This window comes from Erinaceus europaeus, chromosome 7, assembly GCF_950295315.1.
Source record: "Erinaceus europaeus chromosome 7, mEriEur2.1, whole genome shotgun sequence".
Lineage (NCBI taxonomy): Eukaryota > Metazoa > Chordata > Mammalia > Eulipotyphla > Erinaceidae > Erinaceus > Erinaceus europaeus.
Genome location: NC_080168.1, coordinates 43,790,731 through 43,817,701, shown reverse-complemented (window position 1 = coordinate 43,817,701; position 26,971 = coordinate 43,790,731). Strand labels below are relative to the sequence as shown.

The window sequence follows — 26,971 nt, the reverse complement described above, 5'->3', positions numbered from 1 at the left end:
AGGATCTTTATGCTGGTCCTTGGACTTTGTGCCACCTGTTCTCAACGCACTTTGCTACTGCCTGACTCCCTTGTTTCGATTTTTTGCCAACATAGTTGTGGCTGGAGCTTAGTACCTGCAGGACAACCCCCTCACTCCTGGTGACCATTTCTTTTCTTTCTTTTTCTTTATAGAGTCAGAAAGTAATGGGGAAGCAGAAGGGAGGGGGAGAAGAAGAGAGAAACTATTACTGCTCCTCTGCTTATGATGCTTCCCCCACCCCCCCACCCCCCGCCACAGGGTCCTTGCACATAATAATATGTGCACTTTCCTGGGTGTGTCACCATCTGGCCCCAAGATGATGATTTTTAAAAGTGTCATTTGACAAAATGTAAAAAAGCAGCAACTTTATCTCAAACCATTGAAACTGTTTTGAGGACCAGCAAAATAGCTCCCTTGGACAGCATGCTGCTTTGCTAGAACCCAACCCAAGTTCAAGCTCAGCCCCCAACAGCACGGGGGGGGGGGGGGGACTTTGGTGCTGTGGTGTCTGCCCTGCCTCCCCCGCTCCTCTACCTCATCTCTATCTGAAGAAAACACAAAACAAACAAACAAAAAACATGGAGCGGTGAAGCCCTTGAGATAACAAAACAAAAACAAAAACAGTATATTGAGCTGTTTATGAAATTTGAAAGCCTGAGAACTTCTGGTTTAGGATTCCAAATTCCCCACATTCTGGCCAACTTGTTATTTTCCATTTTGGTTGCCAGGACTTGCTTTCGGGGCTTCACTGGACAGCCCCACTGCTCCTGGTGAACTCTTAAGTTTCCTTTTAAATTCAGGTAGAGAAAGGAGAGGTACCCACTCCTTCCTCATGCCTGAAGCTTCTTTCCATTGGTACCGTATGTGGTGCTCCAGTGTGCACTCTACCGGCCCCTGCCCATTTTCCCCACTATTGTCCCAGTAGGTGTGAAATGGAATCTCATATGGTCAAGTATATTGCTCTTTGACCTTTTTTTTGTCTTTAATTCTAAGTCTACACAAGTGTGTTTTTCTTCTTTTTTCTTAAAAGAGAATCAAGAGGAGTGTGGGAGAGAGAGGGAGAGAGAGAGAGAGAGAGAGAGAGAGAGAGAGAGAGAGAGAGAACCTGCAACATGGCTTTACCACTCAAGAAGCTTCCTCCCTGCAGGTAGAGAGTGGAACCTTGAATCTGGGTCCTTCCTCATGGTAACATGTATGCTCAACCATTGCCTGGCTTCTCAAGTGTGTATTTTTCTCCACTTATTTTTTCCCCCTGGTAGTGGTGAAAAAAAAAAAAAAGCCAGGGCACTACATTAAGTTATTCCATCAAGAACAGTGCTGTTTAGCTGTCAGTGAAAGCTGATTGCCACTCAGTAGGACTTCCATCCAAGCTAAGGTCTTTGAGGGAAAACCCATGGGACTTTGTTGGAACCTTGATTCTTAAATTTGTTTGGAAAATTTGCTTAATTCTCTAAACTTTTAACTTATGAATCAGGTGTGTGTGTGTGTGTGTGTGTGTGTGTGTGTGCGCGCGCGCGTGCATGCATGCCTGGCATATGAGGTATTTTAGTAAATGTTCATGTGATATACTGTTCACCATCCTCTTAACACATCGGGACCTCACAGTTAACAGCCAGGGACTTGAACCCTTGTTGCAAACAGGACAAAGTAAGTGCTCTAGCAGATGTTCTAGCTTGCCAGTCCTGCCCCCACCCCATCTGCCATGCTTTGCTTGAGTGCATTGTGCCATTTCTTCACTCCTTCCCTTGTAAGGAGATTCTGTGTCCATGCTGGTTGCCAGGTGACTTAAATGCCACTCTGTAGCTGGAATATTATTTTCCACCCCTGTGTCAGACTTGGCCGTGTTCCTTGCTCAGGCCCATGGAATATGGGCAGGTGCCACATATAACACATCTGAGCAGAATCTAAGTGTGGCTGGTTTTGCTTGACCTTTTTTATTATTATTATTATTTTTATCTTCCTTCGTTCCTTTCTCTCTCTCTCTCTCTCCTCCGTCCCCACCCATGTCTGTCTTTCTTTTCCATCTCAAAACTACTGTCTAGTTCTCTGGTTTGCAGCCTGGGAAGATTTGTGGAAAACAACCTCTCCTCGGGCTGTGGCTGACTCACAGGCCTGATGTGATGGGAGTGAGAAATAAAGTCATTGTTAGTCATGGAACACTGCAGAGTACAAAGCAGTGACATATATTGGGTTGTCAGAAGAGTATGATGTATTTTTTCTGTGCAAAAATGCATCACAGCTTTTCCAACAACCCAATACAATTTTATTCAGACTCTGTTATTTGAGGTAGTATGCTCTTTGGCATTTGTCTTTCTGACTGCTCTCTCGCTCAGTGTTCTCTGTTGCTTCCCTTTTTTCCTCTACAGTGTAAGCATACTTATCCATTCTGCTCCCAGTAGACACTTGAGTAGTGTCTGTTATTGTTATTACCACCAGGGTTATCTCTGGGGCTTGGTGCCTGCATGATTATTCCACTGTTCCTGATGGTCAACTTTTCCCTTTTTCTGATAGAAACAGGGAGTGATAGATAAAGGTGGAGGGGGGGACCTGCAGCACTGCTTCACCTCTTGAGGCTTCTTCCCCCTACAGCTGGGGAGCTGCACTTGTAACTGAGGCCTTGCATGTGGTAACATGTACACACTACTGAGTATACCACTATCAGGCCTCTGGTTGATTTTTTTTTTTTTTTGCCTCCAGGGTTATTGCTGGGGTTCAATGCCTGCACTATGAATCCACTGCTCCTGGAGGCTATTTTTTCCCCTTGTGTTGCCCTTGTTGTTTATCGTTGTTATGATTATTGTTGTTGTTGGATAGGATAGAGAAAAATGGAGAGAGGAGGTGAAGACAGAGAGGGGGAGAGAAAGACAGACATGCCTGCAGACCTGCTTCACTGCCTGTGAAGCGATTCCCTTGCAGATAAGGAGCCAGGGGTTCGAACCGGGATCCTTATGCCGGTCCTTGCACTTCATGTCATGTGCGAGTAACCCGCTGCACTACCGCCCAGCCTCCCGATTTTTTTTTTTAAGGTTGTTACAAAGAGTACTTCTATTAACATCCTTGTATGTGTGTTTTGATAAATTTATATACTTTTTCTTGTATAAGAATAGAATTGCTAAATCATATAGCATGCATTTAGATATTCAGTTTCAGAAGATAGTGCTCCAGATTTTCCAGAGTGGTAGTGATACACTGGTTTTATTGGAACTATAGTATTTACTTATTACATAACATGTTATATAACTGTTAAGTGTCAATAGCACCATGTGTGATATTGTACCTTTAAAAGTCAGCACATGACAATACTTTATCACCATCAAAATGGAATTAAAATATTTAATAGGTAAGAATAGTTAAGACTTAAGTGATTAAGGTCATGTTTGAAAAATAGAGTAGTGTCTGAAGTCACCAAAAGATGACAGAGATGGCTGGTACTGTAAGGACAAAAAATAAATTTGGAAAGTAGGAAAATGGAAGAGCATTACAATGTTTTTTTTTTTTTTAATTTCTTTTCTCTTCCTATTTTTCTTCTCTTCTATTTTATTTGATAGGACAGAGAGAAATTGAAAGGAGAGGGAGAAATAGAGAGGGAGAGAGAAAGATAAGACACCAGCAGACCTGCTTTACTGCTCGTGAAGTGTCCTTGCTGCAGGTGGGAATCAGGGACTCATACCAGGGACCTTGGGCATAGTTAGTGTGTGCTCAACTGGGTGTGCCACTGCCTGGTCCCCCATCTTTGTCTTTTGTTTGTTTTAGACAAAGACAGAGAGGCAGAGAGTAAAAGAAAGGACAGCATCGAGGCTTCCTTCTGTGTGGTGGGGCCTGGCTCAAGTCTGGGTCGCATATATGGCAAAGCAGCTCACTGTCCAAGTGAGCCATTTTGCCACCCTGAGAAGGAAATTTTGAATCCTGTTTCAGCCAAAGTTGAGTTTCATGTGATTTCAAAGAATATATAAGGAATAGGAATGGGCAGCTCTATGTCTGTAGTTCAGAATAAGTTCAGTGCTAGACATGTAAATATGCATTAGCATGGCAACTACAGTTTTAGAAGTGGGCCATTCTGGCAAGGAGAAATATGTAAATATATTCATATAGACGGAAGCATGGAAACATAAGAGCATAACCTTGAAGTTAAAAAAAAAAAAACATGTCTGCATTTCTACGTGTAAACACGGAACCAACAGAAAGCAAGACTAAGAAAACAGTTCCGAAGATGATGATTTAGTTGAAGGTGCAATGTACTGATCCTTACTGTGGGAGAAATATGGAAATATAGGGGGCTGGGTGGTGGCACACTGGGTTAATTGCACATAGTAGTAAGCACAAGGATCCTGGTTTGGGCCCTTGGCTCCCCACCTGGGAGGGGTGGGGGGTGAGGGCAGGGGATCACTTCACAAGCAGTGAAACAGGTCTGCAGGTATCTATCTGTATTTTCTCCCCCTTTCTGTCTTCCTTTCCTCTCTCAATTTCTCTCTGTCAGATTCTTTAAAAAAAAAAAATGGAAAAAATGGCCTCCAGGAGCCGTGGATTCATAGTGCCAGCACCTAGCCCCCAGCAATAACTCTGGAGGCAAAAAAAAAAAGAAAGAAATATGAAAATATATCCTTGTGACAACAAACATTTTGGAACTCAGCATTCCCTCAATAAAGTGATACTGAAACTAAAGAAGAATGAGGAGAAGGAGGAGGGAGGAAGAGGCAAGAGGAAGAAAGAGAAAGAGAAGAAGAGGAAGAAGAAGAGATATCTGAGTAGCCTGTAACCTCCTTTCTCGGTAAAAAGTGGGAATCCCGCTTACAGGCTCATATGCTCCTTCATACATGTAGGTGATTTGTTTGTACCTGATTAAAATGCATATTCATTTGCTACTTACTAATGAATCATACACTGAAACTCAGCCCCAAAAGGACCAGGAAAAAAAGACAATTCCAGTAAGATTGAACCAAAAATAATAAAACAGTAGGCATGGGTGAATCTAGCCAAGGACGTAGAAGCTTGTATGCTGATGACTAGGGGGAGAAGATACAAAAAATAATAATAAATATAATTATTAGATAAAAATAATAACCAACATTGTTTTTTAAAAATATTTTTATTTATTTTAATGAGAAAGAGTAGATACCAAGAGAAAGAGACCAGTACACTGCTCAGTTCTGGTTTATGATGTTGCTGGGGATTGAACCTGGGACTTCAGAGCCTCAGGTTTGAAAGGTTTTGCATTGGTATTATGCTGTCTCCTCTGTCCTATAACCAACATTGTTAACAAGATGTCTTATGAAAGCAGTAAACAGACTGAAAGCAATTCTTATCAAAATTTTAATGGTATTATTCACAGATATATAGGACATATTAACATGTATTTGAAAGTTCATGAGACCCTAAATAGCCAAAATGACTATTAGAAAAGAAAGAACAAAAATGGAGGCGTCATGTTATCCAACTTCAAACAATGTATTATAATTGGTCACAATCAAAATGTTAGGGTATGAACTGGGGGGACAGCATAATGGTTCTGTAAAAGACTTTCATGCTTAAGGACCTGAGGTCAAAAATTCAATTCTCAGCACCACCAAGCCAGAGCTAAGCAGTGCTCTGGTGTTAGCCTCTCTCTGTCTGTCTCTATTTCTCTGTATCTATCTGTATCTCTCACTAAAATAAATATAAAAAAGAAATCAAGTTATTTAAAAAAGTGGGGTATTGGAATAAAAGCATACATATAGGTCAGTGGAAAAGAACTGAGAGCCCAGAAATAAAGTCTCACATGGATGGACAAACTGATTTGTAACTAAGAAGCTAAGAGCATATGGAATAAGGAAATGGACTAAGCAGATTCTCATCAATAAATGTCAAAAAATTAAGTAACTCCATGCAAAGGAATGAAATTGTATAACTGTCTTCTACCATATGTAGAAGCTAGCTCAAAATGACTAGACTTAAATATGAAATATAAAAACACAGAATACATACAAAAAACAAGTGATGAGTTCTTTGACATTAGACTTGGTGATGTTTTTGTGGGTATGTCTAATGGCAAGAAAAACAAGCCACATAGTGTTACATCAAAGTAGTAGGCATTTGCACAATGAAGGACTGATTAAAAAAAAAAAAAAGCATCACCTGGGTAGTGTGCTGCTTTGCCATGTGCATGACCAGGGTTTGAACCTGGCTTCCACTGCGCTGAAGAAAACTTTGCTGTTGTGGTCTCTTTTACTCACTCTCTGCCTCTCTGTCTCTGGCTGAAAAAAATGTCACCCTGGATCAGTGAAGCAACAGCTATGACAGAAAAGGAAGAAGAAACCATCATAAAAGGACCTGAGGTGGGCAGGCAGTAGCACACCTGGTTAAGTGCTCACATTTTAGTGTGCAGGGACCCAGGTTCAAGCCCATGGTCAAACCTGCAGGGGGAAAGCTTCTCAAGTGGTGAAGTAGGGTTGCAGGTGTCTCTCTGTCCCTCTCCCCTCAGTTTCTCTCTATATATACAATAATAAAATAAATTTTTAAAAAGAGGGAGACTTTAAAAAAACAAACTGATAACTAGAAGAAATTTGCAAATCATACATCAGACAAAAGGTTATGACCGAAATATATAAAGAATATATAAAACTTAGTTGTGGAAACAGTAAAGCTAACAACCACTCGGAAAAATGGACAGAGGAACCATTCCTGTTATCCTAAATCTTCTTTCTGATTTATAATTCTTTATTACCCTATGCTTGCAACCAACCTCTTAACTTAGACCTTAAAATAGGGATCTTAATGCTTTTCAGCCACCAAGTTGCAGATGCCACCATGACACCAACAGGACATCCCTGGGCAGACAATCTCACCAATGTGTCCTGGAACCCCACCTCTCCAAAGCCTGCCCCACTAGGGAAGATAGAAACAGGCTGGGGGTACGGATCGACCTGCCAACATCTATGTTCAGTGGAACAGTTACAGAAGCCAAACCTCCCACCTTCTGTACCTCATAATGATCCTGGATCCATACTCCCAAAGGGATAAAGAATAGGAAAGATTCCAATGGAGGAGATGGGATACAGAACTCTGTTGATGGGAATTGTACCCCTATTATCCCACAATCTTGTCAATCATTATTAAATCACTAACAAATGAAAAGAATAGAAAAGAAAAGAAAAGAAAAGAAAAGAAAAGAAAAGAAAAGAAAAGAAAAGGGATCAGGACATGGGATGACTTAGCATGCCCGAGGTCAATTCTAGGTTCTATCTTTTGATCATAGGAAAAGTCAAATAATTCTCTGAATCTTTTTTTTTCATTTGTGAAATTAGATTGTAATACCACTAAGATTTTCTGGTGGGGTTGTAAATTAGTGTTGGGACCAAGATTCAAGTTCAGGTTGTCTTGTTCTTTAGTCGGTGTCTTTAGCTACTGGTTGCATTGACAGTTGCTGTCATCAAAGGCTAAAGTAAAATTCCAGAGGGCATGCATCTGGTTAAACATATATCTTAGGGGATGCAGTGACTGTATCAGTTGTCCTCCAACTTTTGACTCTTCCAAGGTAACTCACCAACTAAGCTTTGAGAAAGTTAAACATTCACAAGTTAATTTACTTGCTTTGTTAAATATATAGAGGCAGGGGGCTGGGCGGTAACACAGTGGATTAAGTGCACATAGCGCAAAGCGCCAAGAACTAGCGCAAGGATCCTGGTTTGAGCCTCCATCTCCCCACCTGCAGGGGGGTCGCTTCACAGGCGGTGAAGCAGGTCTACAGGTGTCTATCTTTCTCTCTCCCTCTCTGTCTCCCCTCTCTCGATTTCTCTCTGTCCTATCCAGCAACAACAACAGTTATAACAACAATAACAACCACAACAATGGCAACAAGGACAACAAAATGGGGAAAATATCCTCCAGGAGCAGTGGATTTCATAACCCTGGAGGGAAATTTTATATATATACATATACATATATATATAGAGAGAGAGAGAGAGAGGGGGGGGGGAGGGAATGGGGGGAGAGGGGCAAAGTCGGAAAGTTGGAAAAGAGAGACTTCTTAGAAGTGTCTTTGTTCTTAAAGTATATTTTTGAAAAGATTCCCAGAAGATTCTTTTCTTTCTCTTTCTTTTTCTCACAGCACTGGGAGGTGTTCAAAAAAGTAACAGAAGTTTTCATTTTAGTTCCGGCACTACTTGGTCTCAAAGGGAACTTAGAAATGACCTTGGCATCCAGACTGTCTACTGCTGTAAGTTTTCCTTTATTCCTTATAATGTTTCCCTTTACTGACAACTTGCATCAGGGAGAAAAACAAAACATTTTCTATCTGATAGATTTCCAGGGCTATGGTAAGTATTTATGCTTGATATTATATTCTGAAAGTTTTCTGGGTTATCTAATTTGAGAATTATGTGCACCCCCCCCCCATTTATTCTGAGAAGAGGTACTATCCCTGTCTCATTTTACTCCAGGACATTCTGGCAATTGCCACCAGTGCATGAGATATAGTGCAACTCAGATACTGAGTTCCTTATGGTATGATGTTTGGTTGGTTGCCATGGAGAGATTATGTATGCCTGAGGCTCCGAAGTCCCAGGTTCAATCCCCTGTACCACTATAAACCAAAGCTGATCAGTGCTCTGGTAAACAAACAAAAAAATAAACAACAACGAAAAGAAAGATTTTGTGATTGTGAAACTAATACACATTTACTGAGGAAACGGGGAGGCGGGAGTATAAAAATGAAACTTTGAAACTGTCTCCAGTTCTTCATGTTCTGGATATAACCACTATGAATATTTTGGTATTGATCTCCAGAATATTTGGTATTCTGATATCCATTTAAAGATACATCATAATCATCTTTCCGTATCAGTAAGTGTAGGCATATAGTCATATAATTTTGTTTTGGAGATGGGACTTTATGCATACATGATTTCACCTCTCCTGGGACACTTTCTTTTCTTCTCTCTTTATCTCCCTCTCTCTTTCTCCCTTTAGACAGGCAGTTGAGTGAGAAGGAGAGAAAGAGGAGTGAGGAGGGAGAGAGGGAGAGGGAAAAGGGGAGGGGAGAGAAGGAAGAGACCACAATGCTGAATCCTCCTTCCATGTAGTGGGTGGCGGTCTCCACCCTGGCTTGCACATACAGCAAAGCAGTGCTGGGCCACTTGTTCACTCAGAGAGTGGGAAGGGGGTATCACAGCACTAACACACAGCATATTTGGAACTTAATATTTTAAAACTTTCAGTATTCATTATTTTAAAAGATTATTTGCAGATATAATCTTGTTGCTTATCTCTGCAGTTAGTTGGTGAGCTAGAACTGAAGTCTGGAAATATCTATACGGGGGAGCCAGAACTCATGTAGGGGATTTACTTTGATAAATTCACTTTAGTTGATCATTTTGTATGTAATCATTGTAATTATTGGATATTAAAAGAAACAGAATAGGGGATCAGGAGGTAGCACAGGGGTTAAGCGCACATGACCCGAAGGGCAAGGACTAGCATAAAGATACTGGTTAAGCCCCCGGCTCCCCACCTGCAGGGGGTCACTTTGCAAGCAGTGAAGCAGATCTGCAGATGTCTGTCTTTCTTTCCCCCTCTCTGTCTTCCCCTCCTCTCTCCATTTCTCTCTGTCCTAGCCAACAACGACAACAGCAATGGCAACAATAACAACAACAAGAGCAACAAAATGGCCTCCAGGAGCAGTGGATTTGTAGTCCAGGCACTGAGCCCCAGCAATAACCCTGGAGGAAAAAAGAAAAGAAAAGAAACAGAATAGTGGGGGAACTAACATCTTTTGGGTTGGAACATAGAATTATAAGATGAAAATGGAACATCTATGGTGCCAGAAGGGAAGGAAATACTAATAAAGAAAATAAAAGAAATTAAAGGCTGGGAATTTGACAAAACAATACAGGATAATATGGCATAAGATAGACCCTATAATTCATGGCATAAAGGAAGAATTCATTTGTCTATGAATGAATAGCAGGTCATGTGAGCTCTTTGTGGAATGGAACTTACATTAAAAAATTCAGATACTAACAAAAGCAATGAAGATAATAAACAGGGTAATATAAAGAAATGGACCCTGAGGAAATGGACCAGTCATATGAAAACCTGAGAAGAGGCTTACAATGGCGAGGAGGAGTCTGGAAGGGTAGGGTGGTTGTCACTGCTATTTATTATTTTTATAATCTTTGACACTGTTCTCCTGTGTAAGTAAAAGACTATTTTGCAGTGTGATTTAACTACTCTGTCTTAGTTCTGTGTCCTCAGAATGTTACTCAACTGATCTAAGCCTCTAGTCCTCCTCTGTAAAACAGGAATACTCATCTTATAGTTATGCTAAGATATGCAATTGTAAATCAGTCCCTAACACATTATGCCAGCTTAGTCATACTCAACCTCATTATTGTCCTGGGTAGACTATGATATTTTATATAGAAGGAGAGGATTTGGCAGGTCCCACAGGGCACATGTGGCATTTCCTCTTCATTCAGCAAGCCAGTAATCCTAAGGAAACATTGCCCAGTGCATTCCTTTCTTTTCCAAGCATCTGTTCTATTCAGGAGACCTTAGGGAACCCCAGTTTTCTGTAGAGAATATGGGGAGAGAAGAGAAGGGGAGGGGAGTTGTAAAATGCTCCCATCAGTGGCATCTAGTTCAGTTTCCATGTCTTGGAATATACAGTAAAAATAAAAATAAAAAAAAAAAGGTTTTCCTAGTCCATAAATGGATTCAGTGGCTATAGTCTCTTCATAATATTAAAAGCTTTGCAACTCGCAATCTCCCGTGACAGCTTACTTCATTTCTGGATAGCTTCAGTATGCAGGTGGTTCACTCTAGTGAACCTCGCTAAATACTTGGATTACTTTAAATGTTATTCTTTAAAGATTTTTGTTTTAAAATTGTATCATTATTTTTACAGATTTTGTTTTTTAATTGTATTTAATTTTTTATTATTGAATAGAGACAGAAAAATTTAGAGGGGAGAAGATAGAAAGGGAAAGAGACAGAGACACCTGTAGCTTCATCACTTGTGAAGCTTTCCTTCTGCAGGTGGGGACTGGGGATCAGGGGCTTGAACCTGGGTCCTTGTGCATTGTGATGTGTGTGCTTAACCAGGTGCGCCACCTGCTGGCCCTGATACATAGATTTTTTTTCCCTTTCTTTCTTTCTTTCTTTCTCTTTCTTTCTTTCTTTCTTTCTTTTTTGTTACCAGAGCACTGCTCAGCTCTGGCTTATGGTGGTGCAGGGGATTGAACCTGGGACCTTGGAACCTCAGGCATGAGAGTCTCTTTGCATAATCATTATGCTATCTACCCCTGGCCATACATGGCTTTTATAACTTGGTTTCACATTGGTGAATGTTATGGTGAGAAAATGGTGTCCTTTTGGGCTCTTAAAAATAACTCAGTCTGCTGCTTTTGCAAGTGTTTTTTTTTTTAAAGAAGTTTAACCTTTCTGGACACCAATTTGTCAATGTGTACCTAAAGTCTTGGGTGTATGATTTTTATTCTTTCTGAAAAATATTTGCAATTCTACAGTTCTACTATAGTTTACCCAAAAGCAACAAGAAGAATTGCAAACTGTATGTATCAGAATATTTATCATAACAGTTTAAGTGACAACACAATAGAAGGTTTTATCCTTAATAGTGGATGATAGGTTAGACTTTTGTAGAGCTATCCAATAGGAAAGAACATGGCTGATAAAAATCATGACATTGGTCTAGGACTGGAGAGACAGCTCATCAGGTACCTTGTCTGCTTGAAGCAGGGACCATATAGCATCTTGGGAAGCTCTGGGGCTGTGATGTCCCCACCTGTCCCCTTCACCCCTTCATCTGAATGAAAAAAGTCACCCACAGCCCTAGCTGAAGAGAAAGGTTTCTTGAACAATACAGCCTTAATGTTAAGTTCTGCAGGTAACAATCATGAGACTTATTAATAACAAGTGCTTGTCTATAGAGAAAGCTGTGTGTGCACTTGAATCTTATTAAGGGACCAGATAGATGTGCTTTGAAATTTATTATGTATTGACTGCATGTTATACAAGTTGTGCAAGTCTTAACACTCTTGAGAAGATAGTCAAAATTGGCACAGATATACCAAAAGCTAAGATGCAGATGGAAAAAAATTCATTACTTTCTTATGGAATCTCAAGCCAGTTACATATAGCTTCATTGTTTCACTTTTGGATCCAAGCTTTAAAAAAAATTTTATTATTTTTATTAACTTATTGGATAGACAGCCAGAAATAAAAAAGGAAATCAGTGATAGAGAGGGAGAGAGACAGAGAGACACTTGTAGTACTGCTTCACCACTCACAAACGTTTTTCCCTGCAGGTGGGGACCAGGGCTTGATCCCTGATGTTTGCACATTGTAACATGTGCCCTCAACCAGGCGCACCACCACTGGGCCCCTTGGATACATATTTTAAAGTCAAGTTTTCCTCAAGTGATTTTGTGAAACTGTGTGTATAAAAATACTGAAATTAATAAGCACAAAGCAGTAATCAGACACATCAGAAAGCATTTATATAACATCAGAAAATGGTGTACAGGGAGTCGGGCTGTAGCGCAGCGGGTTAAGCGCAGGTGGCGCAAAGCACAAGGACGGGCATAAGGATCCCGGTTCGAACCCCGGCTCCCCACCTGCAGGGGAGTCGCTTCACAGGCGGTGAAGCAGGTCTGCAGGTGTCTATCTTTCTCTCCTCCTCTCTGTCTTCCCCTCCTCTCTCCATTTCTCTCTGTCCTATCCAACAACAACAACAACAATAATAACTACAACAATAAAACAACAAGGGCAACAAAAGGGAATAAATAAATTAAATATTTTAAAAAATGGTGTACAAAGCTTCAGTTTGTGGCATGGTCATTATTAATCAAATCTTCAAAGAAGAGGAGACATATTTTGTTCATTGATAGGTGACAGGACAGTCTAATAATGTAACATTACCATTCTCAGCAATATCTAGACTGACATATCTAACCAAAAAGCATTTTCATTCTCTAATGACTTTGTTGGAAAGTCAGCATCTGGGAGGGAGAGCACAAAGTGAAACATGGACTTGACATGGTGTATTGCACCAAAGCAAAGGACTCTGTGGAGGGAAGGAGAGGGTAGATAGGAAGAAAATCCTGGTGGCCTGTTATATAATGAAATTATATGCATATGTCAATGATAGTGCTGTAAAGCATTAACTCCCTCAATAAAAAAAATTAAATTAAAAAGTTCTTTGGTCCATACTCTCCGAGGGATGAATAATAGGGAAGCTTCCAGTGGAGTAGATGGGATATGGAACTCTACTGGTGGGAATTGTCAGTCATTATTTAATCACTAATAAAAAAGAAAGAAAGAAAGAAAGAAAGTCAGCATCTAGTTATTTATATACTCTTACAAATAGGAAGTACACTGTCTTCAGGCTCAATCTAACAGCTCTCAGTGCTAAGAAATACCTGCAGGATGGGCTGGCAAAATGCTCACTTGGATATTTTGATGCTTGGCCTTGTGTATGACCCAGGTTCAAGCCTGACCTCCCCCCCACCACCATACTGAAGGAAGCTTTGATACTATGGTCGCTTTCACTCTGTCTCTACTTCTCTGGTTGTTTCTATCAGGAAAAAAAAATGTTTGAAAGTATTGCTAATAAAATGATAACACAATCTTAAAAAGTGACTAAATTTCAACATGTTTTCATATATCTCAAGGTATTATTATACAATGGTGACATTTGGTGTCAACTAAGTACTGATTAACATTTGACCCCTCCCTAGCTGAAACTTTATCTCAGCTAAACAAAAGCTTCTACTTACTTTTACTAATGTTTTTAGAGTTGGTGAAAGAGTGTGTGTGTGTTTCATTTGCCATCTCTTCCGAGTGGCTTACTTGCATATTTTGTGTTAAGAACTGGTGGTTCTCCCAGGTTGAGCTCATCCCAGGAGAATTTTTGGAACTGAGGAGAATAAAGAAGAGACATATAAAGACAAAAGTGGCAGTATTTAAGGGGGGAAGAAAGTTAATTGAATGAGTTAAGAGGAAGCTCTAGTTTCATTCTGTTGGAAAATGAACTTTGTTCTGATAAATATACTTGAGCACACAGACATTGAAGCAATTTGCTAACTATGCCAGGAAAACAGAAATTTGGGCCAGCTTACCTCAGAGAAAAACACTTTGTAAAAGCAACATCCCTGAAGATTTGCCAGCTTTTGTTTAGATTTAAATAATAGATTAAACATGCTCAACCCAGTTTGAAACAGGCCTTCTGTTAAGAGGATATATGCTGTAAATCCAAGTGTTTAATTTGACCCCATCTCAATAAGACGGAACAATAAAAGTGAGTTTCACCTTAGCCTTTATATTTATATTTGAACTTTGTTGTGATGCCTGTATTTCATATTAGGTTACCCCCTCCCAAGCAACCGTCTGTGTGCGTTCATACTGAAGAGGGGGAACTCCAAGTCCGGTTAGGAGGTTTGAGCACATGGGAGGAGCTTGTCAGCCAGAGGTCATCTCAGCAGAGTGATTGATCAGCAGTGCGTTTCTCTGGGACAGTAGAGGTGGAGTTGTTTTCTTCCACAGGTCACAAATTATGTGGCCGATGACAGTTGAGCCATGACCTGAAGCAAGCAATTCAGTTCCCTAAGCAATTAGAAGGCCAGAAACTAGATGAATGGCATGTTATACTTAAATGTTACCACAGCTTGAAGCCACACATTACTGTGTTTCCATCTTCATAGATAGATGGATATATTAACTTTTATTTGGTAAGAAAGAGAAATTTAGAGGTAAGGGGAGATAGAGAGAAAGAAAAAGAGACACCTGCAGACCTGCTTCATGGCTTCTGAAGCTTCTATGCTGCAGGACTGAATCCGGGTCCTTGTGCACTCAATGAGGTGCACCACTGCCCAGGTCCTCTAATGTTTGACTTTTTGGAGGCTACATCGCAGGGCATACAAAAGAGGCAGAATCAGGGGCTACGTTGTTGATATGTTAGATTAGTGGTCCAACATCGCCCCGCCAGATATTCCTCGGGATGCGGCATCATCTAAGTTCATTTCCCACGTCTACGCTCGACCAGACCTGCCAATATACGCGGATATCTTCGCCCACCCTGTCCAACGCTTGACGTCTCGTCACCCAATCTGGTCCCCTACGCCTACACTGAACTTCTCTGTTCCAGACTCTTGGAAACAGAGTTGGCAGTCAGCTGAGGTAAAGAACAAACACCTCATCACAGACCCCTGCAAGCGTCAACCCGGCTTTGACCTAGCACGTTATGATTGGGCCCTCCTCAATCGCTATTGAACAGGCCATGGCCGGTGAGCCGCTATGTTCCATCGCTGGGGAGCCAGAGACGACCCGAACTGCCCCTGCGGCTACAGACAGACTATGACCCACATAGTCAACGACTGCCACCTCTCCAGATTCAAAGGTGGTCTCGAAACTTTACATCAGGCTCAACCTGACACTGTTGACTGGCTACGGAAGAAGGGCAAACGCTAGAAGAAGAAGAAGTGGTCCTCAGTGTGGCCTCAGTTCTGATCAGTGACTTGCTAGAAATGCCAATTCTAGGCCCCATGCCAATACTATTGAATCAAAAATGCTAAGGCTATTCAGCAGTCTGTGTTTCAACAGGCTCTGCAGATGCTTCACATTAGAGTCTGACAATACAGTATTTGATGAGCAGTACAGAGGCCAGTAGAACTGGGACTGAGAGAGAGTGGGGGCAGTCCCAGGAGGTGGAATCACCTTGCAAGTGATGAGATCCCTTTGTGAAGAGGTTGTCCAGTGAGATCAAAAACCGTTGGAAGTTTCTGAACAGAAGATTGATGCGACCTACCAGATACTTTTTACAGTTTGTTTTGACTGTTGTGTTGAGATAAGGGCCCAGGTGCCAGCCTGAGGGTGCTTCTTCCCGAGCAAGTGCTCTCTGGGTGGGAGAGAACTCAACTGGAGCCAATCTAGGCTGCTGCGTGGGAGCCCTCAGGAACTCATGCCGAGCTAACTTTGCAGGAGATACGCTCTGGAACTCTCGGAGCCGGAAAGCAATTCCAAGTGTTTTTTTACTTAGAAAAGCAGCTGTATATATACTCGCCAAGTAGGGTGGAAACAGGATGTGACATAGAGAGGTTGGAGCGAAAAAAGATTGGTGGGAAATTAGGGTGTACTAGGAGAGGGGGTGGAGCAAAAAGACATAGTGAACCAGTGGGGATTAAACCAATGCCCTGGAAGCAGGGTGGTGCTTAGTTAACAGTGGTTTATGTAAATAGACCACAGCTTTAAGTGGGATCAAACCAATGCCCTGAAGGTATGCTGGTGCTTAGTTAAGCAGCATTAGAGACAGAAGCTTTAAGCTGGGGGAGCTGGCATACTACCCAACACCCAGGGATGCTAAAGACTGAAGCAGGAAGACAAAGGAGAATCTTTTGCACTGTCACTGACTGGAGGCACTGCTGGTTTGGAGCAGACTAATCCAGCAATGGAGCTAATGAGACACAGTTGGAGTCCTGGACTAATTTTCTTTGCATAGCCTCCTGGAGGTTTCCTTGAAGTTTTGAAGCACACATGTTCTCTGTCAGTAGCAACTCCTCCTCCTCCCTCCCCCTCACTTTTATTGGGGGTGAAGTTAAGGGTTTATAGTGCAGCTGTTGATACATGAGAACAATTTCTTATCTCTATGTAAAAGGTCTCTGCAGAAAGAGCCTCTCATCCACAATTTAGGGCCTTTACCATCATCATGTAACAGGACCCCAAGAATCTCTTCACCTTTTCCTTCCTCCTTCCTCTGCAGAGTCCTTTGCTTTGTTGCAATGCACCACACTCATCCAAGTTTTTCACTTTGTATGTTTCCCTCTCTGTCCTCATTTCTTTATTTCCACCCAGAAGTGAGGTCATTCAGCATTTGTCCTTCTCTTTGTGGCTTATTTCACTTAACATGAAGCCTTCAAATTCCATCCAAGATGAGGCAAAGGAGGTGACCTCATCATTTTTAACAGCTGAGTAATATATATCACAAATTTTTAAGCCACTCATCTGTTGTTTGCTAGGTCACAAAGACAGAATCCATAAATTCAAGAGCATTAAAATCGTTCCAGACATCTCAGACCACAGTGGAACTGAACTAATATTTATCAACAAACAGAAAATATCCCAAAATGTGGAAACCATGGCATGTGGTTCTCCACTGCTTACTCATTGCTGACTCTTAGATCGCTGGCCCTTTCTTGACCTCCAGAGCTGAACGTTCAATTGTCTACACCACTCACTAGATTCAAAGCTAATTGCTTTTATCTTCTCTTGCTCCAACAGCTCTTGTTCCCTCTCTCTCTCCCTCTATCCCCCTCCCCTTCAATATTTCTCTGTCCTATAAAATTAAAAAAAAATAAAACATTTTATTCTATAAAGCTGAAGAGCAAATGTTCACAGATATTTTTTTTAAAAAAACAAACTATGTCAATAAAAGTTTCTTGTTTTAACAAGTTAACTTTAATAATGATGAATCATAATCAACTTTATCTTGCCTCCTTAATTAAGTCAAAATTTACTTCTAGAGGTATGGGGATTATCTTGAATAATTTTTCCCTGATCGTTATCTTTTCAACTGTAGATATATGTGATTTATAGATATGGTATATAAAGTTGGAAAATGTATCAAGTACAGCAATTCTATAAATTGTCAGGCTTGAGGTCTAAAACTTCCCCCTGAATGGTAGCTATGGAGAATCAAAAATGGCATTCACTATCCCAAACACAATATGGTATAAAGGGATATAAAGCCATTTACAGAAGTAAGTTACCTACCACAATTTGATTAGTACTTTGGCACTCTTAGCAAAACCAATTTTTGATGCCTTATGCCTCTTCTCAGATAACTCAGCACTTTTTGAAAATTATTTTATGACATTTTGTCTTTTCAACTCACCAATTCATTCATTTAAGCCCCCAAATGTGGCAGACTTTCACTTGTGTGTTCTGGAATTATCAGTAAACAAAACAGAAAATGGCCTTACCTCCACTAGCATTTCAGTGGAGGGAATTTTTCTTCTTTATTCTTTTAGTCATTTTTATTGAGATGTTAACAGTTTACAATACAGTTGTTGACATGTGAGTCTAATTTCTCATCTCCCCAGGATAGATGTCTGCAGAATACTCTGACCCCCAACTTAGGTTCTTTTCTACCATCATCACTAGGATTCCAATGTCCTCCCCTTCCCATCCATCCCCCTTCTTTCCCAGAGCCCTTTGCTTTGCTGCATTCAGTACAACATAATGTACTGAATAGTCCAAGTTTCACTTTGTGCTTTCCCTTTATTTCTTAAAGTCACCTGTAAGTAAGAACAACTGGTATTCATTCTTCTCTTTTGGCTTATCTCACTTTCTTATTTATTTAAACTATGAACTTTCTGTTACTTTATTATTTTTATTAGTGATTTAATATTAATTTACAAAATTATGAAATAACTGTGGTAGAATTCTGCACTGTTCCCACCACCAGAGTTCTGTGTTCCCATTCCCTCCATTGAAAACTGCAGTAGTTCTCCCAAGGTCACAGATACAGGTTGACTATTATTTCTTTTTTTTAAATTTTTAAAAAGTTCTTTTAAAAATATTTATTTTCCCTTTTTGTTGCCCTTGTTTTTTATTGTTGTAGTTGTTGTTGATGTCATCATTGTTAGATAGAACAGAGAGAAATGGAGAGAGGAGGGGAAGACAGAGGGGGAGAGAAAGATGGACACCTACAGATCTGCTTCACCCTTCTGTTGTGACCCCCCTGCAGGTGGGGAGCCGGGGGCTCGAACTGGGATCCTTATGCTGGTCCTTGTGCTTTGCGCCACATGTGCTTAACCTGCACTATACCACCCAACTCCCCTTATTTTTATTTATAAAATAAAAATATCAACAAGACCTTAGGATAAGAGGGGTACAATTCCACAGAATTCCTACCATCAGAGTTCTTTATCCCATCCTCTCCCTTGAAAGCTTTCCTATTCTTTATCCCTCTGGGAGCAAGGACCCAGCATCATTAGGCTTTACCTCATATTTTCCATGTCTGTCCTTGTTGCTTAAGTTGTGCCTATGAGTGAGATCATTCTGAATCCATCCTTCCCTTTTTTAGTTTATCTCACTTAACATGGTACCTTCAAGCTCCATCCAAGAGGAGGTGAAGATAACTTCATTATTCTTAACAGTTGATAGTAGAGCTTCGAGCTAATAAAGTAGGTGAAATTTATGTGAAAATTCCAACAACGGGATAACTGTACAGTGGATGAGCCTCCAAATCAGTGTATAAACTCAGCTTAAAGAGGCTGGGTGGTGGCGTTCCTGGTTGAACACGCATGTTACAATGCTCAAGGAACTGGGTTCAAGCCCCCAGTCCTCACCTGCAGGGGGAAAGCTTCACAAGTGGTGAAGCAGGGCTGCAGGTGTCTCTCTGCCTCTCTCTCTCCCCCTTCCTCTCGGTTTCTCTCTGTCTCTAGCCAATAGATAAATAAAGATAATAGACAAAAATTAAAAATATTTTTAAAAAGTAACTTAGCTTAAATATTTGATTGGTCATTAATCACACAGGTGAAGGAGAGAGCCCTCCAAAGGGTCTGGCAAAACAGCAGTAGTTGGTAGCTGAAAGAGCCAAACAGAGATCTGAGCCTCTCATATTGTGGGAAGAGACACATTAACTGCCTGTTAAGTGGGAAATCCAGCAGTCCTCAGATGAACATAACACTCAGAGTCATTATGACACATTTTTGCACTGTCTAGTTTTTAACCCCCAAATCATCAGATGTGGAAAGAAACAGATAAGTGTGATTCATATTCAGTTAGTGGAAAGTGACTCAAAGTGGGTTCCACTGTTGGATTTAACAAGATTATTTCAAAGCAGCTCATATGACCATGTTCAGAGAACTGAAGAAAATAAAAGTCAGGCCCAGGAGATAGCTCACCCAGTAGAGCAGATGCCTCACCATGTGTCAAGGTCTGGGATTTGAATCTCCGGCACCACATGGGAGCACCTTGTACAGCATCAGGGGAAGATCTAAGAATGATGGAGTGGTATTGTGGTATCTGAACCCCCTCCATCTCTCTCCACAGATAGGAAATTAAAAAGAAAGAAAGCTCAGCCAGGAGCAGTGAAATCACACATGTACAAGGTCCAGACTGTAAAGACAATTATTAATTTATTTTATAGAATTAAATGAGTGAAGATTAAATAGGCCATACTTTTCCTTATACGATGATACGATGACTAAAGTTTCAGCCCCTGGCCACTATATGGGAACACCAAGCAAAGGGGAAGTTCCATAAGTTGAGGTGAAGAAAGTGAAGTCATCATTTTTAATAGCTGAGTAATATATATATATAACTGTTGTTGGACACCTGGGTTGCTTCCAGTTTTGGCTGTTACAAATTGTGCTGCTATGAACATAGTTACATACAAAAAAATTTTTTTTAGTTATATACAAATCTTTTTGAATAGGTATGTTTGATTCCCTAGGATATATCCCTAGGAGAAGAATTTCAGGGTCATAGGGTAGGTCCATTTCTAACCTTCTGAGAGTTCTCCAGATTGCTTTCCATAGAGGTTGGACCAATTGACATTCCCACCAGCAGCACAGGAGAGTTCCTTTGTCCCCACAACCTCTCCAGCATTTGTTGCTGCATGACATTATTACAGGAGTGAAGTGGTATCGCATTATTGTATTTATTTGCACTTCTCTGACAATGACGTGGTGTTTTTTTTCCATATGTTTCTTGGCCTTTTGGATCACTTTTATGAAGACTATTCTGTTCAGATCCTCTCCCCATTTTTGGATGGGGTCATTTTTTAAAAATTTATTTATTGGGGAATTAATGTTTTACATTCAACAGTAAATACAATAGTTTGTACATGCATAACATTTCTCAGTTTTCCATATAACAAAACAATCCCCACTAGGTCCTCTGTCATCTTTCTTGGACCTATATTCTTCCCCCCACCCACCCCAGAGTCTTTTACTTTGGTGCAATACACCAATTCCAGTTCAGGTTCTACTTGTCTTTTCTCTTCTGATTTTACTTTTCAACTTCTGCCTGAGAGTGAGATCATCCCATATTCATCCTTCTGTTTCTGACTTATTTCACTCAACATGATTTTTTCAAGCTCCATCCAAGATTGCCTGAAAATGGTGAAGTCACTGTTTTTAATAGCTGAGTAGTATTCCATTGTGTATATATACCACAACTTGCTCAGCCACTCATCTGCTGTTGGACACCTGGGTTGCTTCCAGGATTTGGCTATTACAAATTGTGCTGCCAAGAACATACGTGTACACAGATCTTTTTGGATGGGTGTGTTGGGTTCCTTAGGATATATCCCCGGGAGAGGAATTGCAGGATCATAGGGTAGGTCTATTTCTAGTCTTCTTAGAGCTCTCCAGACTGTTCTCCACAGAGGTTGGACCAATTGACATTCCCACCAGCAGTGTAGGAGGGTTGCTTTGACCCCACAACCTCTCCAGCATTTGTTGCTGCTACCTTTTCTGATGTATGACATTCTCACAGGAGTGAAGTGGTATCTCATTGTTGTCTTTATTTGAATTTCTCTGACAATCAGAGACTTGGAGCATTTTTTCATGTGTTTTTTGGCCTTTTGGATCTCTTCTGTGGTGAATATTCTGTCCATGTCCTCTCCCTATTTTTGGATGGGGTTATTTGTTGTCTTGTTGTTGAGATTTGCAAGTTCTTTATATATTGTGGTTATTAGCCTCTTGTCTGATATGTGGCATGTAAAGATCTTTTCCCATTCTGTGAGGGGTCTCTTTGTTTGGGTAGTGGTTTCTTTAGCTGTGCAGAAGCTTTGTAATTTGATGTAGTCCCATAGGTTTATGCTTGTCTTAGTCTTCTTTGTAATTGGATTTGTTTCATTGAAGATGTCTTTAAAATTTATGCGGAAAAGAGTTCTGCCAATATTTTCCTCTAAGTATCTGATAGTTTGTGGTCTAACATCCAAGTCCTTGATCCACTTGGAATTTACTTTTGCATTTGGTGAAATATGTTCAGTTTTGGTGAAATATATTCTGCATGTTTCAACCCATTGTTTCCAACACCATTTGTTGAAGAGACTCTGCTTTCCCCATTGAATAGTCTGGGCACCTTTGTCAAAGATTAGATGTCCATAGGTGTGAGGGCTTACTTCTGGGCTGTCAGTTCTATTCCACTGGTCAGTATGTCTATTCATGTTCCAGTACCAAGCAGTTTTGATGACAATGGCCTTGTAATACAATTTGAAATCTGGGAGTGTGATGCCTCTGGTTCTGTTCTTTCTTCTCAAGAGTGTTTTGGCAATTCTAGGTCTTTTCTGTTTCCAGATAAACATTTGTAGCATTTGTTCTATTCTTCTAAAAAGTGTGGCTGAGATCTTGATGGGGATAGAATTACATTTGTAGATGGTTCTGGGTAGTATATTCATTTTGATGATGACAATTCTTCCAACCCATGAACATGAAATAACTTTCCACTTCTTTGTGTCTTTTTCAATTTCCTTGAGTAGTGACTCAATTTTCATTATACAAGTCTTTCACTTCTTTATGTTTATTCCTAGATATTTTCTTGTTTTTGTTGCTATACTTCTTCTTCTAGCGTTTGCCCTTCTTCCGTAGCCAGTCAACAGCATCAGGTTGAGCCTGATGTAAAGTTTCGAGACCTCCTTTGAATCTGGAGAGGTGGCAGTCGTTGACTATGTGGGTCATAGTCTGTCTGTAGCCGCAGGGGCAGTTCGGGTTGTCTCTGGCTCCCCAGCGATGGAACATAGCGGCGCACCGGCCATGCCCTGTTCGATAGCGATTGAGGAGAGCCCAATCATAACGTGCTAGGTCAAAGCCGGGTTGACGCTTGCAGGGGTCTGCGATGAGGTGTTTGTTCTTTACCTCAGCTGACTGCCAGCTCTGTTTCCAAGAGTCTGGAACAGAGAAGTTCAGTGTAGGCGTAGGGGACCAGATTGGGTGACGAGACGTCAAGCGTTGGACAGGGTGGGCGAAGATATCCGCGTATATTGGCAGGTCAGGTCGAGCGTAGACGTGGGAAATGAACTTAGATGATGCCGCATCCCGACGAATATCTGGCGGGGCGATGTTGCTAAGAACTGGCAGCCATGGAACCGGGGTGGAATGGATGGTTCCAGAAATTATCCTCATGGAGGAATATAATTTGGAATCGACCAAGTGGACATGGGGGCTACGGAACCATACTGGGGCACAGTATTCTGCAGTGGAATAGCATAATGCCAGAGATGATGATCGTAGTGTGGAAGCGCTCGCACCCCATGAGGAGCTGGCCAGTCTTGCAATGATGTTATTCCTCGCGCCCACCTTTGCTGCAGTTTTTATGAGATGTTCGTGAAATGACAGAGTGCGATCGAGAGTAACGCCAAGATAGACTGGCTGGGCTTCATGCCGGATTCTCGTATCGTCAAGCTGCACATTAAGCTCACACGAGGCCGAGGCATGGTGTAGATGGAAAACAGATGATACCGTTTTTGCAGTGCTAGGGATTAGTCGCCATTTTTTACAGTAATCAGATGTCAGAGACATGTCTTTCTATACTAAAAGGGATTGATTTCTGGATTTCATCTTCTTCTAACTTAGTGTTTGCATAGAGGAATGTTACTGACTTTTGAATGTTAATTTTGTTTCCTGACACCTTACTGTATTGCCTGATGATATCCAAAAGCTTCTTGCTGGATTCCTTAGGTTTTTCTATGTATACTATCATGTCATCTGCAAATAGAGAGAGTTTGAGTTCCTCTCTTCCAATCTGTATCCATTTAATTCCTTGCTCCTGCCTGATTGCTATGGCAAAAACTTCCAACAGTATGTTGAATAGTAATGGTGATAGTGGGCAGCCTTGTCTAGTACCTGATTTGAGGGGAGGCATGTAAAGATTTTCTCTTATTCTGTAAGGGGTCTCTTCTTTTGGGTAGTTTCTTTTGCTGTGCAGAAGTTTTCTTAATTTGGAACCATGGTTTTAACCCTGGTCCTTGTTCATCGTACTCTCTACTAGGTACACGGCCACCCAGCTCCCTGCCCCATTCTTCTCCTTCTTCTTGTTCTTCTTCTTCTCCTCCTCCTTCTCCTCCTTCTCCTTCCTCTTCTTCTCCTTCTCCTCCTTCTCCTTCTCCTTCTCCTTCTTCTTCTTCTCTTTCTTCTTCTTCTTCCTCCTCCTCTTCCTCTTCTTCTTCTCTTTCTTCTTCCTTCTTCTTCTTCCTCCTCCTCTTCCTCTTCTTCCTCTTCTTCTTCTTCCTCTTCCGCTTCCCCTTCCTCTTCTTCTTCTTTTTCTATTGTTTTTAAGCAATTAGCTATTTTAGGGTACAGTATGATACTTCAGGCTCATTTATATTTTACCTGCCCCAGCCTTGAAATCAGCCATTTCTCTAAAGAGCCTTGTTTTTGTTGTTGTTTTTGTTTGTTTTTCAGTGGATAATAGGATTTAGAGGTCCTAAAATCTTTAACCAGAATAATTTTATAGTGATTTTATATTTCATGTTTGTGATAATTTCTTTTTCCATTTAGAAATATCTTAAGATTTTATACATACTTATCTATATAATTGTCTCAATTTTTAAAAGTTAACTTTATTGAAGTGCAATTTACATTATTTTAACAAACTACCCAGTGAGCCGGGTGAGTGCACACATTACCATGTGTAAGAACCCAGGTTCAAGTCTCTTGTCCCCACCTGTAGGGGGAAAGCTTTATGAGCAGTAGAGCAGTGCTGCAGGTCTCTCTCTCTCTCTCTCTGCCCTTCTCTCACCCTATTCCTCTTTGTGTCTATCATCTATGGGGGAAAAGCAGAAAAAAATGGCCACAGGGAACATGAATTCATTTTGCAGGTACCAAGCCTCAGCGATAATGCTAATGGAAAAAAAAAACTAAAAGATAGAATAACTAATTATAATAATGATTAACTAATGCTAATATTATACAAGATATTTGCCATTTTTTATGATTTTATCTGTGGTCAACACATGTAATAAACATAGGTCTAACAAAGGTCTTTAGTTCCTCTTTTTTTTACTCTGAAAAAGAAACTTAGATGGTTTATATTAATATTAGGCCACCAGATAGTAAGGTGAGTCAAACCAGTTTTTGGTGCCATTTTCTACAAGATGGCATTAACAGAGCTCACTTTTCCTTGACTATCATTATCCTACCCTCCTCCATGCATGCCCATAAAATGATTGTTCTCTAGGTAGGTAAAATTGGGTCTTTTAAAAATCCTTATTTCTAGAAGTCTTTGCTTTTTGTAAAACAAGTTATTATTATGTGTTCTCTTACCCATATTTCACATGTTATTATATAGCATCATAAATCTTACTTATTTTTTCATTTTTTTATTTAATAGGACAGAGAGAAATTGAGAAGGGAGTGAAGATGATAACTAGCTATCTATACCTGCAGCCCTATTTCATCATTCATGAAGTTTATTCCATGCAAGTGGGGACCAAGGGGCTTGAACTTGCATCCTTGCACACTATAATGTGTGCACTCACCAGGCGCACCACCCCTTGGCCCATAAGTCATATTTCATAAATGTAAAAATACATCATATTTCACATCATTCAGTAACTTGGTGTTTGTTAGCTTAGACTAAATGAATTACAGATTGAGGAGGCTTCAGATCTGGAAGGGACTTAGAGATTTGGTAATCACCATTATTATCATTTATTTAATGGATCAGTAAAACAGTAGGTTTCTTTGTCACTCTAAGTATGTCAGGAAGATAGCCATGGCAAATGATTCTTTGGGACAAGAGAACAGTTTTGACTTGCACAGATGGGGGGAGGCATGTTGGACAAGTGGGGATGAAGCTGGGAGCTCTTATCTTGGGGAGAAAGCCAGACTTGGGCACGCAGCGATGGAGAGGTGTAGATGCCTACCGTGCCGGACTGAGAACTTTCAAAAACTAGTGACCCCCATCCCCCGCACTTCTGCTTTGTAGTGGACTGTAGCCCAGTTTTAGGGAACAGGGTTTTGAGCGGTATCACTCCAGGCTTTGAAGGAGTTAGTGCTGCTGGTACCAGTTCACACCTGGTAACTAGGAGAGTTGCATACCTGATTCTCACAGCACTCACTCATTCACTTACTCTCCCCTTTCTTGATTTCTTTCCCCCTTTAGATCTTAATATATTTGTGGCTGTGTTGCTCAACAAGCAATCCAGAGTCTTGATGGCTTAAACTTTTACACAGAAACATTCTAGATGGTTTCTTGTACTGTAGACATCTATCTAAAAGTTATTAATAGCGACTCACATTTTTCTTATGCCTACTTCTTGGATGCTAAACCCAAGGTTTAGTTTCCTCCTTAATGATAGCCTCTGTCTTATTACTCATTTGAACAAAAATCCAGGCTGTTAGAGTTATAGATACATATTTCATCACTCACTTAGACTGTTAGGCATGAAGGAAGAGCTCTGCAGGTGAATGCAGCATGGATAGTCTGTTCTTCAGCTCTGAGAAAGCCTATGATTTGCATGTGCTAGAAGTTTTGAGGCTACAGTTCAGAATAAGGTCAGGGAAGAGAGCCCGCTAACTGAAATTGACAGAGAAAATGACGGCGGATCATTTAACCTGCTGACATAATGGCAGCAGATTAAACCCTAGTCTGTACATCTTCTAAACTATCTGTAAAATGACAACCTTTCATGTGTCTCCCACTTTACCCATTCCCATAACTTCCATGATCAGACAGATGATGGGTAATTGAAATGCAGTTTATTGTACCATTTTGAAATGAAATGATTGTTGCTACCCAAATGACTGCATTAGAATTACTAGATCTGGATGTAGAACACGTTTTGAATCCCAAATGGCTGGGAAGTATGATTCAGCTTGAATAGCAAGTGGATGTTTGAATTACATCATTATTATTGGAGTGTGTTGTTCCATTGAGAAACATAGATAAATGTTAATAGGTAACATGATCAAAATTCATATGTTCAAAGATAATATGATCAAGATTCACA

The 26,971-nt window shown here is 40.6% G+C and overlaps 1 protein-coding gene across 4 annotated transcripts in view; it reads left to right on the top strand.

Annotated features, from left to right (window-relative positions):
- The window catches only part of SLC41A2 (solute carrier family 41 member 2), a 158,145-nt gene that overhangs the window by 44,457 nt on the left and 86,717 nt on the right, over positions 1-26,971 (top strand). For all 4 annotated transcript variants that reach the window (XM_060194328.1, XM_060194327.1, XM_060194329.1 and 1 more), the window contains exon 3: positions 8,105-8,212. In XM_060194328.1, coding sequence (XP_060050311.1) covers positions 8,105-8,212 — 108 coding nt within the window. The remainder of the gene's footprint in view (positions 1-8,104; positions 8,213-26,971) is intronic.